Below are 14,638 nucleotides of genomic sequence, written 5' to 3'. Positions count from 1 at the left end.
AGTGTGGCTATAATATAGGGCCAGTTCAGGCTCCCTCTCCTCAGCTGCCCAAGGAACAAGCTGGGGACATCTCCTTGGACACCTGAAAATCCCTCTAGAGTCCAGTCTCTTGCCAACCCTAAAACAGCTCCCTTAATTAAGATATATACTTTCCTGCTCCTATATCCACTCTTCCTCCATCCCAACTGTCCCATTCCCCTAAGCTCTCCCCATCCTCCCCTTCTCACTTCTCTCTCCCCATCTCCCCTTATCCCCCAACCCGGCCTCCAAGCTCTCAATTTTTACCTGGCAATCTTGCCCCAGACAATTATTTTGCCAGTTAATTAACAGATTGTCTTTTCCACCCACAGTTTCATAGAGTGCTCTTTTCAAAGCACATTTGTAAACTTTTCATACTATTATTTTAAGAATCCTTTTCCTTTTCTCTGGCACACTGGAAATTATGTTTCCTCGCTGTTCAGTTAGCATATCTAATGACTATAGCATTTGACTTGTATGTTTAATGAACATTTGTGGTGCATGTTCTAGGGGAGCCTGATGATTTCATTACCCATGACCTGTTAGATAATCTTCATTATGAACACAGACATCTGTTCCGTTACTATTGGTTTTACATCTGTTAATTAAAGAATCAAATTTCTCTTTCAGGGTTCTGATATATTCCCTCCAGTTTCTTGCACACAGCCAGCCCTTTAACAGATTTTATTTTACAGTTTCTGAGATTTATATTGTCCTTTTGAAAGTTTCCCCCACCCTATGACTCTACAAATAGTGTATTTTACTTTAAAGAATTGGTAATTTTAATTTTATATTTAATTCTTCAACCTGGAATTTATTCTGTGCAGAGGTTAATTATTTTTTCTTAATAGATATCTGCTGTTCAAACATAGCTTCCAGAATAGATCACTTTCTTCCACTGACTTAAGTGTTTAATAAAAATGAAGTCTTTGTACATGTAGGGATATTCTTCTAAACTTTCTTCTCACTTGCAGGTCTCTACATGGAAATGATGTTTCCGTTGTGCCAGAAGGTGCCTTCAATGACCTGTCAGCCTTATCACACTTGTGAGTACCTGGCTCATGGTTGCAGTGCTGGGATCAGATGCTCTCTGCTGAGCACGTTCGGGAGTGTTCTCTACCTCTCCTTTGCTGGAATATAAGCCATACTTGATTTCATCTTAAAAGAAAATGCAGAGAGTTACAAATTGGATATCTTATCACCTACAAGGAAATTTAACTTTCTCCTTTTGACTGGACGTCTCCATTAATTGGGTGGTTTTTGCTGAGCTAAGGGTGCCTTTTCTATGAACATAGATTCCCAGCAGCACTGTCCCTTCTCTCGTTCTCTGATTCTTACCCAACTCCACTTCCCAAAGCTGCGTCCCACATACCACTTCCTCTATGAATCATACACCGGTTCAGTCAACCTAGATTCATTTAGACTACAAATATTATTTCTCATTGACAGTAATGCTGTGCAATACTGACATTGGCACGACTCAATGTTTTATAGTCAGATAGTGCTTTGTGACGTGTCTTTGTATGTACTCTCTCCGCAATCCATTTCTAATCTCCATATTTATACTTGCAATGAATATTATACTTGGAATAAATATAGACGTAGAAATAGATCATATATATGGCCATATATATGTATATATATGTATACATGAATGTATGTATGGCTATAAATAAAAATATATATGTAAAATTCAGGCACTGAAAGTTAGCATTGTTGAATGTCCTGTTACTAAATGTAATATTAAGATATCAATCCTAGTCCAAGACTAAGAAGCTTCCCCATGTGATGTTACACTTAAATCCAGCAGTCATATTTATCTGGTTCTTCCTGAGTGTCAAAGAGACTTTGACCTCAGTAAAATTCACAAATTTTAAAAATATTAGATATTTAGAAAATTCAGACAGGCATCTTGTAGTTAATCATGTTTTGCCTGAATTTACACACTCCTCAGATGTTCTGTTCATGAGATACAGTATGAATAAATAGTTATTTTTGGGGGTGTGGTTGCCACTGTCTGAGAGAATGCTAACGAAAGGAGGAAATGGATTTAGGGTCCTGGAACAGAAAAGGCCACACAGCATGAAAGATGGCTATCCTGCTTGACCTGAGAAAAGAGTTCCTTAGATGACTCTCGCCACAACAGTGATCCAGTTCAAATGTCTTTGTCTTGTCCCTGATCAGCCTTGCTTCTCAGTTATACATTTTTCTTTCATGTTGAGGCCATTAATAACTCTTCTCACCCACTTCTCTCTCCTCTGATTCAGGAGAGCATTTGGAAATGTCAATAGACATGAGAACAAATTAGCCAAAAACATCATTCTGCTCGTGTTTTGATTTGAACTGTGTCAGGCAAAAGAAACAATTACTTCATTGTGACGCTTGATTCAAATTGGACATTTATTCTTACAATATAAGGTGTTATGATTTTACAAATATATTTTAAAGGGTTTCCTAAAGATGAGATGAGATTACGAGATAGATTGTGATTAAACTATAAACCTCTGTTACTAATCAGAAGGTATTAATTGTGTTTGTAAAAACTGCCTTACCTACCATAACATCTGTGTCCAAGCATGGTGAGTTTCTGAACCCGCTAATTAATCCACTCATTAGTGATAATAACTTGTTATTAATATTTCCCTCACATATAGCTATTTTAAATAAAATTAGGTAATTATTTACATAAGCGGGTTATTCCAGCTCCTGCAAGCTGTAGTGATGTCAGACATGCTAGCTGCTCTCTCTTGTCTCCATTACTATTATTATTCGTGTAACTAAATGCAGGCTTCTAAAGAGAGACCAGAAAATGGCAGACCAGAGAAAATGTAAATAAGCTCTGGAGAACAGGCTTCATTTGTCTTGATGATGGTCCTTTAACTGAAGCAACATCCCTAGCCTTTTCCATCTAATCAATATTCCCATATACTGTAGACTTTTCATATCCACTGTCACCTCCCAGAGAGGTCAACTTCCACATTACAGACATCTTCTAAATTTTGCTGCTGTGTAGCTACTACTGAAGATGACTTGTGTTTGTCTATATTTCGGTCTCCCTAGAAACGAGAGTTCTTTGGGTGGGGCAGTCAAGAATGAGTTCCTGTTTATACTAGAGTCCGCAAAGTCTTGCATGGTAACTGTGTTCTCAGTAAATAATTGGAGAATGCAAGGAGTGCTAACGTGCGCTTGGAATGTACTTACATCCAAGGTAAATGTGTCTCTTCACATATGAAGATACCTTGTAAAGCCCAAGAAACTGTTACCATAATTTATCCCTGCTTCACCAAAATAAAAAAGAGTGGTAATCTGCAGTTTCGCCATTTTCTTCTAAATTGTTGGCATCAACAAAACCATAGGGATTTTTCTACTGAGCATCACTGTGAACCTGTTCCGTTAGGAAATAACAATACTTCCATACTTGTGTGTGTGTGTATGTGTGCTTTTGTGGTGTTCTTTTTCCAGAGCGATTGGAGCCAACCCTCTTTACTGTGATTGTAACATGCAGTGGTTATCCGACTGGGTGAAGTCGGAATATAAGGAACCTGGAATTGCTCGCTGTGCTGGTCCTGGAGAAATGGCAGATAAATTGTTACTCACAACTCCCTCCAAAAAATTTACATGTCAAGGTATGGCTTTTAAGGATTTGCAATTCTTTTGAAAAGCTCTCTGCATTCATTACCACAGAAATGGCAGTCTCTTGTGAGTAAACTTCAAAGGTCTAGTTGAAAAGAGTTTGTGATCTCTGCCCATCTACTTGAACAAGGGAGGCCCTTTCCTGTGACTCCTAATTAAAGCACCGTGCTATTCAAATCCACCTTAGATCCACGGGAATGGATAGATGATCTTGAAAATGCACAAATTGAAAATGGCTTTCTTTGTTTCTAATCAATAAAATGTTTTGCTTTTGCTTTATCTGAATATTCCCCTGCTCCCCTGCTTTTAGCTTTGCCAGGGCCTTGTGGCTTTCTCATCCCAGGTAAGCAGAACCAAGCCAAGCCTCCCAGTGTTCCAGCCAGGCCTCCTTACTCACCCCTGCCTCTGTGCTGAGATTCCCTGTGTGAATTCTCCCTCTTGCTTGCTTTTACTCCTGCCTCTTCCCTTCCTTGCCCTTTTGCTGATGCACTTGTGCAAATTCTAAATACTATCTTCTCTCATTCTGAGAATAGTAAATGTAAACATTCATAGTATAAAGGGAAAATCTAAGAGGAGAAATAAAAACATTAGTAAATATTTTTTGCAAAAAGAAATAAAACTAAGTATTGGTCACATTATCTATACATAATCACTGTTAGAATTATTTCATACATCATTCTATTCACAGAAATCAAATATGTGGATTTAGTTGATAATTTTTGTCATTCTTCTTAACTTGTTAATACTTCTAAAAACCTACTCAGCATTACTAGAGAAGAAAGAATATTGAAAGTTCTATATGTAAAGTAAGACAATATAAAGCCTTGATATTATGGAATACAGAGCAGTTTGTGGTGTGATTAATCCATCCTACATTTTCATTCGCTTCCAAAAAAAGCTAAGCCTCTAAAACTTGTGTTTTTAAAAACTGCCTTACATACCCATAAAGAAAAACTTATTTAAGGAAACAACACTGGGTAGCGGCTCACCTCATGCACTGTGAACCCCAGTTGACCTGATTAAATCCACCGGCTAATTTTCCAGTACCTTAGGAAAACCTAATTTATGACATAACCAAACTGTGTCTCAGTTTCCTCATGTGTGAATAGACAGGCTAGTATTAGCATGAACTAATGTTAAGATTAAACAAGTGGACAAGGCTGAAAAGGTAGCTTAGTTTGTCAAGTGCTTGCCTTGAAAGAATAAAGACTTGTTCACTCTCTAGAATACATGTGGCAAAATAAAACAAGCAAACAAACCAAAAACCAAACAGACAGAGCAGTCAGTACTTGATTAAAATCCCTAGGATGGTTGAGATGGAGCTCTAATGTTCGGTAGTCATCTAGCCTAGTATCTTGACTAATTCCAGGCTACTGAGATAAGAAAAGAGGGGAAGGACTGGAGAAATAGCCCAGTCACTAAATTCTACAGCATCTCCTTGATAAATGATTGCTGTATAAACATAAGAACCAGTGTTTGGATTCTTAGTATTTGAGTAAACGCGCAGTCATACACACACACAAAAGAAGGTGGACAGTGCTTGAGGAACAACAACTGCAGTTATATCCTGACCTTTATCTACTTGCATACTCACGCAACACTTTTCTACAATTCTCAATTATATGCGCACACACATTTTACAAAAATGAAATGACTGGGAATGTACAAATCACACTGCCTTAAACATAGAAAACACCCAATATAGATATGCAGTTAAGGGCATTGCTCTAACATTCCAAGACACCAACAACATACCATCAGACAACACCCCAAGTTGGGGTAATATTGAAGAAGAATCTAGTGAGATGAACTAATTTTATTAGAAATAAAAGCATGATTCCACTTAGTATGATGCTTATTCTTTAATAGTAACAATAACAATGACTTTTCTCTGGATTGGGGTTATTTTGCTCTATCTGGAGTGCTTTATCTTCCCATGATTCCTATGTAACAACTGTGCACTGCCCACTTGAGATACCAAAACTGTAGATATAATGATTGATGCAGTTATAATGTAGGTATAATGATTCCAAGTAAAGGGGCTACAATTTGAAGAATGTATATCTGCCATCAGAACTCACTACTGCTTCACTTAGGAGTTTCAATAGAAAGGTTTTCTACATAAACCACTGGTAGTAATAGGCATACAGCATTGCTATACTGGTATACCAAGGAAATCAAAATTGAGAACTCTCCACCAGTGATGATTTGTTTGGCTGAAGGCAATGCATTCTAATCTACTATTGGAACAATCCACTCAGGGAAATCTCATGAGTCCTGTCTTGTGAGCATTTGTGCTTTATGAGCTTGAAAGCAGTAAAATGATGTGGTCTTAAATATTTTATAATTTTATATTTTCATATTTAAATTAACTCCCCCATTATTTATGGCAGTGTAAAATGTTTTTTCTTTATTCATGAGAGTTGGCTAAATACAACCTCTTGTTTTAAGACTTATCAATATGCAATCAAATTACAACAGGAAAACAAATACTTTTTATTTAAAGACACAATTGCATTGTCAGGTGTAGATGTAATTTTTCTACAAGTAAATATCTGTGCTATTATTTTGTGTTAATGACTTTCATTAAAGTATGTGTTCTTTATTTCTATTATGTTTCCAATATGGCAAATCACATTTTATGATATAAAAAAATAAAGGAATTAGATGAAATAGAAGGTCATAACATATTTAGTTAGCAAGCGAGAACATTCTTGAATGGAAAAAGGTGGTAATGATCATAAGCTGTCTTTGTAGCCGCATGTTTGCCTTCTTCTCATTAGCACTGGCATAATCAAGTAGTCTTCGATCATAAAAAGAATCTTTGCCTTTTCTATTTCTAGTTTTTCACTGAGAAAGCCACTGTGGTTTATTGTCATTGTTGACTTCAAATACCCCTTAAAGTTCCTGGTTTAGTAAGATTTAACTATGCACTCAGCTAAATTATCCACTTCTTTCATTTAATAAACATTCATTAGCAACTCAAATGAACGAAACAGTGAGAATTCTACTGGAAATATAAGATATCTTTTATCCATTAACAAATATTGTTGGAGCGCCTACCAATTATAAAGCAATATTCCAACATGTTAAGGATCCAGTAAATGATAATTACACTCATATTTGCATGAGGCTTATGTTTTTACACAGTTAAAATAATAGAGAATCTAAGTGACAGAAATATGCATAAGATGGAAATATTTAAATGTATCTAATTAGATTAAGCAATTATGGATTTTAGTGATAATCAGAATTTTAATGACATCAGGAGGTTTATACATGTGCCCAGGGGACGTGAGAGAACGACATGGTGGAAAGGACAAGGACTGAGATAGACGTTTTTCACAGCTAGAAGTCCAAACCAGACAGGGGGACTACAAAAGTTCATTGGGACTTAGTGGTACATATGTATAATCCCATTTACTCAGGATGCTGGGGCAAGAAGAGCTCAACCCTGCCTGAGCTACAGAGCAATTAGACAAATAGTGATTCCCTTCCTCAAGAAAAAAAAAACTGTAAAAACAGAACTTAGCATGTGTGTGTGGATTGACTAGGATGCTTGAAGTCCTAGTTTCAATGCCCAGTCAACAGGAGTATGAGGAGCACGGGGAGAGAGAGAGAAGAAAAAGAGAAGGGAAAGGAAGCAGAAGGCAAAGTGGAAGAGAAGGAGGAGGATCATCTTCATCACTTCTTTACTTCATTATTTTTGTAGAAAAGCGCAAACAACAAGTAATCCTAGGAACTTCTTATCCTAAAATATTAGCATTACACCATAATCTGCTTTATTGCATTTCTTCACCTAATTTTACATATTAGTAATCCTGTCCATTCTAGAATTGTAAGGGAAGATACATATCTCTCCATTACGGCATTGAAATAGTAGTGGTTTCCTTAAAGAGATTCGCATTTTCCTTTGGGGGAGAAATTTTGAACAGCTTGAGTTGAAGCCTCTGGCTTTGAACCACAAAAATTGTTACATAAAATTAGCCTTAGTTATGAACCAAGGTAAGGAAGGTTAAATAATTTAGCTTATACTACAGATGATGAAAAATTTACTGGTTAGACCAGCTTGGAAGCATTATTCAAACCCAGTCCAAAGATTTTACATTTTCATATCTCATGCCACTAACTTATAACTTTATCTTTGAAATAACATTAGTTTGGAGGATTTTTTTAATGTGTTCATCATCAGAAGAAAATGTGGATATATAAATAGTTATCTGCAAAAGGCATCACTCATAAAAATAAGAGGGAGTAAATAAATTTTTTGTTACACTTTTTAACATTTGAAATTGCGAAAGATTTAACATGCATATATATATAGAGAGAGAGAGAGAATCTAAAATTTATAGTCCATTCTTGAATATTTTGTAATCATATTCTCCATGATAACACTAATTACCTGAAACATTTATACTGTTTATCCTAATCCATCCTGGCTCAGGAAGTTGTTTCCTGGCCAAAGGCACATACATACAGCCAGGAAGCATATCCAGTGGACTCAGAAGACTTTTTAATCACCCATCATCAACTTTCTTTTTCCATTCTATGCTGGTCATATGAAAAGAGCAATGACATCTGTCCTGCTGAATCCAGAGACATCATTTTAATTATCCTCATTAGCTCTTCTCGTCCACGTTAGAAGTAGCCACTGTTTCTTCTTTTACATTTTCTTTGCGTCTTTCTTAATGTACTTTTCTGGTAATAAATTTTTTTTCTTAGCTGTTCATGGAGTTCAATTCTTAGTCTTATTAAACGCTGAATACATTTGCACCAATGGCAACAAATAACGGGCCATGAAGTTCCTCCTGCAATCCATGATCCTATTTCAATTTCTTTCATAAATCTTCTGACATAACAGCGTACACAAATTAAAAATGTGCATTTCATCACATGTGCTATCATTTCCCTGAGTTTTTCACACTAATTGGCACATGCAGATCTCTACTGCTGAACTGTAAAGTTTTTGAGGAAACGCAGGCATTTCATTTGGATTTGATCCTCTGAAGCCTAGCATCTTACACAAAGTAGATGCCCATTAATATTTGCTGAATGCTAAATATGCCTTTGATAATATGGCTTAAGAAATTCTGTAATAGCAAGTATAACATACGGCCATACTTTTAAACAAGGTCTCCTTTCAGTCCAATTGCCTGGTATCAAAAGTCCCCTATGTGGAGTTTTCTTTCATGTACTTTGGACAGGAGGTTGTTATTGGACTAGTGTTTCCAAAGGTTCAGAGAATAAAGGCAGGTTCTGGGATCATAGTTAGAATTTTTTTTTTTTTGGTCTGGAGCTTTTGCTAATAAATCAAAGTGAGATAGAATTCTCAGCGGTGGCTACACTAGGGTAAGGTGCATAGCTCGCGGTGGGAGTCTTGTAAGCAGGTCTACCCTCAGACTTCAGTAGACTTAAATTCAGCAGTCTCTCTATTAAAGCAGGTTACAGAGACAGAGTGCTAACCAAACTTTCTTCTCATTTTCACTGTGAAATATTAAGTAAGCTAAACACACCTCTGCTCATATAGCCAATACTGCAGTGGTTTCTTAAGCTAAGCTTGATCTAAATCAAAACAGGTTAGCATACACTCACCTCCTTCCTCTCACTGACACTTTCAAATAGCTGTCTCCGTGAGGGGTGATGACTTTCTCGGTGGTGCACATCTGGCTACTTTGTTGGAAGGAAATATCCCTTGGAAACAATTAGCTTCAAATTAAGGGGAGAGAGAGAGAGAGAGAGAGAGAGAGAGAGAGAGAGAGAGAGAGAGAGAGAGAGAGAGAGAGAGAGAGAGAGAGATCACAGCTTCTTGCCATTGCTGTATTATTTCTATTATTCATGGTCCACAACAGATTCACCAATCAAACTTGTGTTTCTACAATATGAAGTCATTAGCTGACTATTATTAGACCATTAGAGGGCATCAGGAAAAGACACGGAGAGAATATGCTGCACAGAAAATGAATTGCAGATTGGAGTCAAGTAAAAGACTGATGATATGACTTAAAATTCTGAAATATAAGTGGGAAAATGAATAGAAACCATCAAGGTGCCAGAGAAATGATTCTAAAGGATTGGACTATAGAGAGAAGCAAAGTTGGTGCAATCAGGGAGATGTAAGTAGGACTATGATAGCTGTCAGTGAAGAAAAGCAATCAATCATCCTCCCTAACTGAAATGCCAAGGAACCAAAGAATGCCTAGCAAGAAAAGATGTTCTAAAGGATGCAACGGTGGTACCTATATTCTGGAGATTACCAATAGCTACCTTACTGAATTTAAGGCCACTTAAAATGGGAAAGTTCTTGCCTTGCACTGTAAATTCAGCTGTCTCAGTTTTGGTGACATCATGAGATTTAGAGGAGAATTTGCTATTGCCACTTACCAAAACAAGTATAATTTCTAACTGCATTCTAAAACTTATTCTCATATCAATATATGAGGGTAACTCTCACTGCTCATCACAGAAGCTTCCCTCTACAAGAGATGGAGGGCATGACCGGAAGTCACAACTTGTCAAAATAAGCACACTGCACACATTAAAGTCTCATGAGAGCTGGAGGACCAGAACATTTGCTGTGAGACACTTCTATGGAGGGGGGCATGAAAAAGGAAAAGATGGGAGATATGTTGAATGAAGTTAACCTAAGTAGTTACCAAACTGATAGGTTAATAATGATTTGGGGGTGCTATACAAGTGTCCCCAAAGCAAATACCCTTGCTATTGTGCTAGGACTTGTGTGCAATGAAATGTGGGATTGAATTGACTACTACTTGTTTCAGGGACATAGGGACCCATGCAGAGATTGCTACTGGCAAAATATGATGGACGTTCATTTTTCAACGTATTTGTACCTTCTATGTAAAGATGTGTATTTGCTGTTCTGCCAGTCTAGTGAAGTTGCAAAAAGGGAAACTAAGGGTCTTTCACAAGCCATATAGATATTAGCATTAAAGGAACATGACTTTACAGAGAACAGTTCAATTTTCACGTTTTGGGTCACAGGTCATATAGTGCGAAGAGCAGAAATTTTCTGGGGCTGATCTGTGTTAATCAGACTTTTCACAGATTACGAGTTTTCTATAAAGTGTGTTACAAAATGTGAGGCTGATAGGTTCATTTCAGCGGTATCTTGTTGCTAGAGAAGATAAACTGGACATATCACCTGCCACATCTTGTACTAATGAACAAAATGACTCAAAAGAATACAAAGGAGTATATAAAAGACACTGTATTTTCTAGATACTGTCATATACATAAAATAGCCCTGGAACTTTTATTAAGCCAACTGAGGTTGAGATATAGGTCATGGCCATGTATAGTTTCCAGAAATGCTATTCAGTGCTTAAAGGAATTCATCTCATGACAGTGGTGTCATTAATTTCAGCTTCGAATGACCTAAGCTGGGAAGCCAGAGTCCCGTTGTTACTTAGAAGTCTCATACTGCCCACAGTTCAAAGGCCTCCTTTGGCATTCCTGGGCATGACATGGTGATACTGATTTCTGGTACCATCCTAGAAGAGAATCATGTAAAACTGAGTGACAAATAACTTTACCCAAATCTCACCGTTCTACTAAGGCATATAAATGAACTTAGGTGATGACAAAAGAGAATGCATCCCTTTCTCACGTTTGTCTATTCATTGGTAGGTCCTGTGGATGTTACTATTCAAGCCAAGTGTAACCCCTGTTTATCCAATCCATGTAAAAATGATGGCACCTGTAACAATGACCCGGTTGATTTTTATCGATGCACCTGCCCATACGGTTTCAAGGTAAATACAAATCACAGCTGGGATATAACACTTCTATTGTATGTTTTCTTTTTTGTTCTGTGTGTTCTAAGAGCTGGCTTGTTTTATTTGTACTTAACACAAGTATTTCTTCTCCAGGGGCAGGACTGTGATATTCCGATCCATGCCTGTATCAGTAACCCCTGTAAACATGGAGGAACTTGCCATTTAAAAGAAGGAGAGAATGATGGATTCTGGTAAGTAGCCTGGCTGTTACCTCCTTTGTCTGACATACAGTAACAAACTAACTAAACAAATGTGCACAATTCTTCTCAAATAAGAAGCCATTGTTTCAAAAAGAATGTTTGTGCAGAGATCACATATATTAATTTGGTAAATTTTCATATTTTATAGTTGCAAAAAAGAAATGTAACATTTATTTATTGTTGCAAACCATCAAAGACATTACACAAAGAATTGCAGATAATGCAATTTTAAAAATCAGATTCACACTTAATTTTAATCATGTGAATATGTACATCTGTGTGTGTGTGTGTGTATGTCTGTGTGTGTGTGTGCGCGCGCGCGCACGCGTATCTGAGTGCAGTTGCCTCAGAGAGGCAGAAGTGTCTGATTTTCTCACAGAGTTATAGGTGATTACCTATAACTACCCGATGAAGGTGAGCAATATGTGCTCTGAACCACTGAACACAACATCTGTGAGAACAAACAAAATTCCAGAATAACGGGAAGAAGCTCATAAAGTCCTGTGGCGTATCACGCAGTCAGGCGTGGTGTGCCCTATGCGCTGCCATACAATTCGTGAACAGGGCAAAGGGCTGGAGATTGAAATACACAAAGACACACAGACAGAGACACGGGTCATCTTGATGCCAGAATGCTCCAAGAATGCCCCCTTTATTGTGTCCAGGGGCAGCTTATATAGGGATAGCCATGTCCCAGCCAAACACACCAGAAACTACTCCCCTGCCATCAGGAACTCGAGGGTCTCATGCTTAGAGCAGCTGCAAGCATTACAAGTTGTTTACCAGAAATTCGGGATCTGGGGGTTCACAGTTCCCAACAAAGTCCACCCATAGCTGAGGCACGATTGGCGACTGAGTGCTGCTGGTGGAGTGAGGGTCAGTTTTCTTCAAGGCTGTAGCCCTTGAAAGGGTACCCATGTTTCAGTAGAAGTGTCTGCACCAATGCACATATATAGCTGGCGCCAAGTGAATTCAGTGGGTTACAATGTAAGAGAAAACACATGACATTGTGCAGGAAATGTGATGGGGTGCTAAGGGATGAACTGCATGGGAGACAAAAACGGGCGAACTCAATCAAAGTATCTTATATCCATGTATAAAATTCACAAACAATAAAAAGTAGTTAAAATATCAGAACCAGTACTTCTTTATTTATAAACAAAGACCGTGAGTTGTTGCCAGCTTGAGAATAAGGAGGATTTAGGACTGTGTAGGAAATGTTGCTTGTCCTTTGTACTTGAAAATGTATTGTGATTTATTGACTTTGAAGATGATGGATCCATTTGCCATCATTAAGCTCCATAAATTTTCCTTTTTAAATGGTTTCTGGTTTGTTAGCTAGTCCCTTATAATTTCAAAGCATTTGAAAAATCAATTTTGTGTAGTTAAAAGCTTTGTAACTGGCGTATATATTTATGCTTTTTAAAAATATTTTGACCACGAAATTTTAAAATGCATCCAAAAAATGTCTTGGCTTTACCCCCTGATGTTTAGGTGTGCTTGTGCTGATGGCTTTGAAGGAGAAAACTGTGAAGTCAATATTGATGATTGTGAAGATAATGACTGTGAAAATAATTCTACATGTGTTGATGGAGTTAACAACTACACATGCCTTTGCCCACCAGAGTACACAGGTATGAAGACTAGAAAGTGTTATGTCATCAATTAGTGAAACAATTTAAAAGCATCATCACACTATTATATTTATTTACAAAGCCATTTTATTAAATAACTGGGAAATTTAATTGTAATAACAGAATTACATAAGGACATTTCATCCCACCAATTTAAAGATGCAGCAAGCCCAGTTCAACCCATGCACCCTTTCTTTAAGGTCATGATCTCTAGAAGAACAAAAAGGATGCTGTCATGCTGAAGCTTTTGGTCCCAATAATTCAATGACATTTTCTTTCAAACTATTTCCTTTGTACTATCTTGTTCATATATGTTTTTGCATTTCTTTACATAGCCAAAACATGACACAGCATTTGACATTAATAATGTCCATACTATATCTTCAGTAGCAAAGGATTACCTCCTTTAAGTTCTGCCCTTCAATTTGTGCTCCTTCAGGAACATGAGCTTTTTGAATGTCTTAGGAGACTATTACTTTTTTTTTTTTTTACCAACACTTTGTCTCTGGTTGATAAACCTGATCAGACTATTCAAATTGCTAAACTTTCTTTTCAATTTAGAACAGATTTCTATAAAGTCAGCACCAAATTTCTGCCTTGTTTATTTTGAAAGAATAGCTTTTCTGTGTTTGTGGGACTGTGCATAAGAAATGCCATAGTCAGTATTTCCTTTAACAAAGCATCCAGAGGTCATGGAGAAGGATGATGGTACCAGTGTTATTTCTAAAGATAAACACAGAAGTAGATTCTATCACTGTTTCAGGAGCTACTATTTTCATTTTACTTAGTGTTTTCCTTGGTCATATTTATTTCATATAACAGTCATAGTTGATTTCAAATAGTGAAATAATTATCTAGGTAGCTAAGATTAATAATTCTAAGCATCAAATACAACCATAGCTATGCAATTGACTTTCCCAAAGTTCAGAAGGAATAATCTTTGAAATTTCTTGTTATGGGAAATACAAAAATTTGTGTTGTTCTAAATGTCTTCCTTGACAGGAAAGTAGATTTTATTATAAGAAATTGGAAAATAGAATAATGAAGCTCATTTTTAACAACCTAGATGTTCTTAGATCTTTCAAATATTGCCCTTTCCATGTTTTCACAGTAAAACACTGGATGTAGACAGATGGATAGATGATAGATAGATAGATAGATAGATAGATAGATAGATAGATAGATAGAAGATAGACAGATAGGTAGATAGATAGATAGACATATAGATAGATAGATAGATAGATAGATAGATAGATAGAGATTAAAATTGGGTAATTATAGATACATACATATATAGCTATCATGCTAGGAGTCAGAATTTGATCATTCTTTACTGTTTTGCATTAACAAAGTATAG

The 14,638-nt window shown here is 36.8% G+C and overlaps 1 protein-coding gene across 6 annotated transcripts in view; it reads left to right on the top strand.

Annotated features, from left to right (window-relative positions):
- Slit2 (slit guidance ligand 2) overlaps positions 1–14,638 on the top strand; it is a 346,206-nt gene that overhangs the window by 283,759 nt on the left and 47,809 nt on the right. For all 6 annotated transcript variants that reach the window (XM_075943593.1, XM_075943588.1, XM_075943594.1 and 3 more), the window contains 5 exons: positions 993–1,064; positions 3,481–3,644; positions 11,299–11,423; positions 11,541–11,638; positions 13,142–13,281. In XM_075943593.1, the coding sequence (XP_075799708.1) occupies positions 993–1,064; positions 3,481–3,644; positions 11,299–11,423; positions 11,541–11,638; positions 13,142–13,281 (599 nt within the window). The remainder of the gene's footprint in view (positions 1–992; positions 1,065–3,480; positions 3,645–11,298; positions 11,424–11,540; positions 11,639–13,141; positions 13,282–14,638) is intronic.

This window comes from Microtus pennsylvanicus, chromosome 12, assembly GCF_037038515.1.
Source record: "Microtus pennsylvanicus isolate mMicPen1 chromosome 12, mMicPen1.hap1, whole genome shotgun sequence".
Classification (NCBI taxonomy): Eukaryota; Metazoa; Chordata; class Mammalia; order Rodentia; family Cricetidae; genus Microtus; species Microtus pennsylvanicus.
Note: the sequence above shows the minus strand (reverse complement) of the source record. Positions and strands in the feature narration are given on the sequence as shown.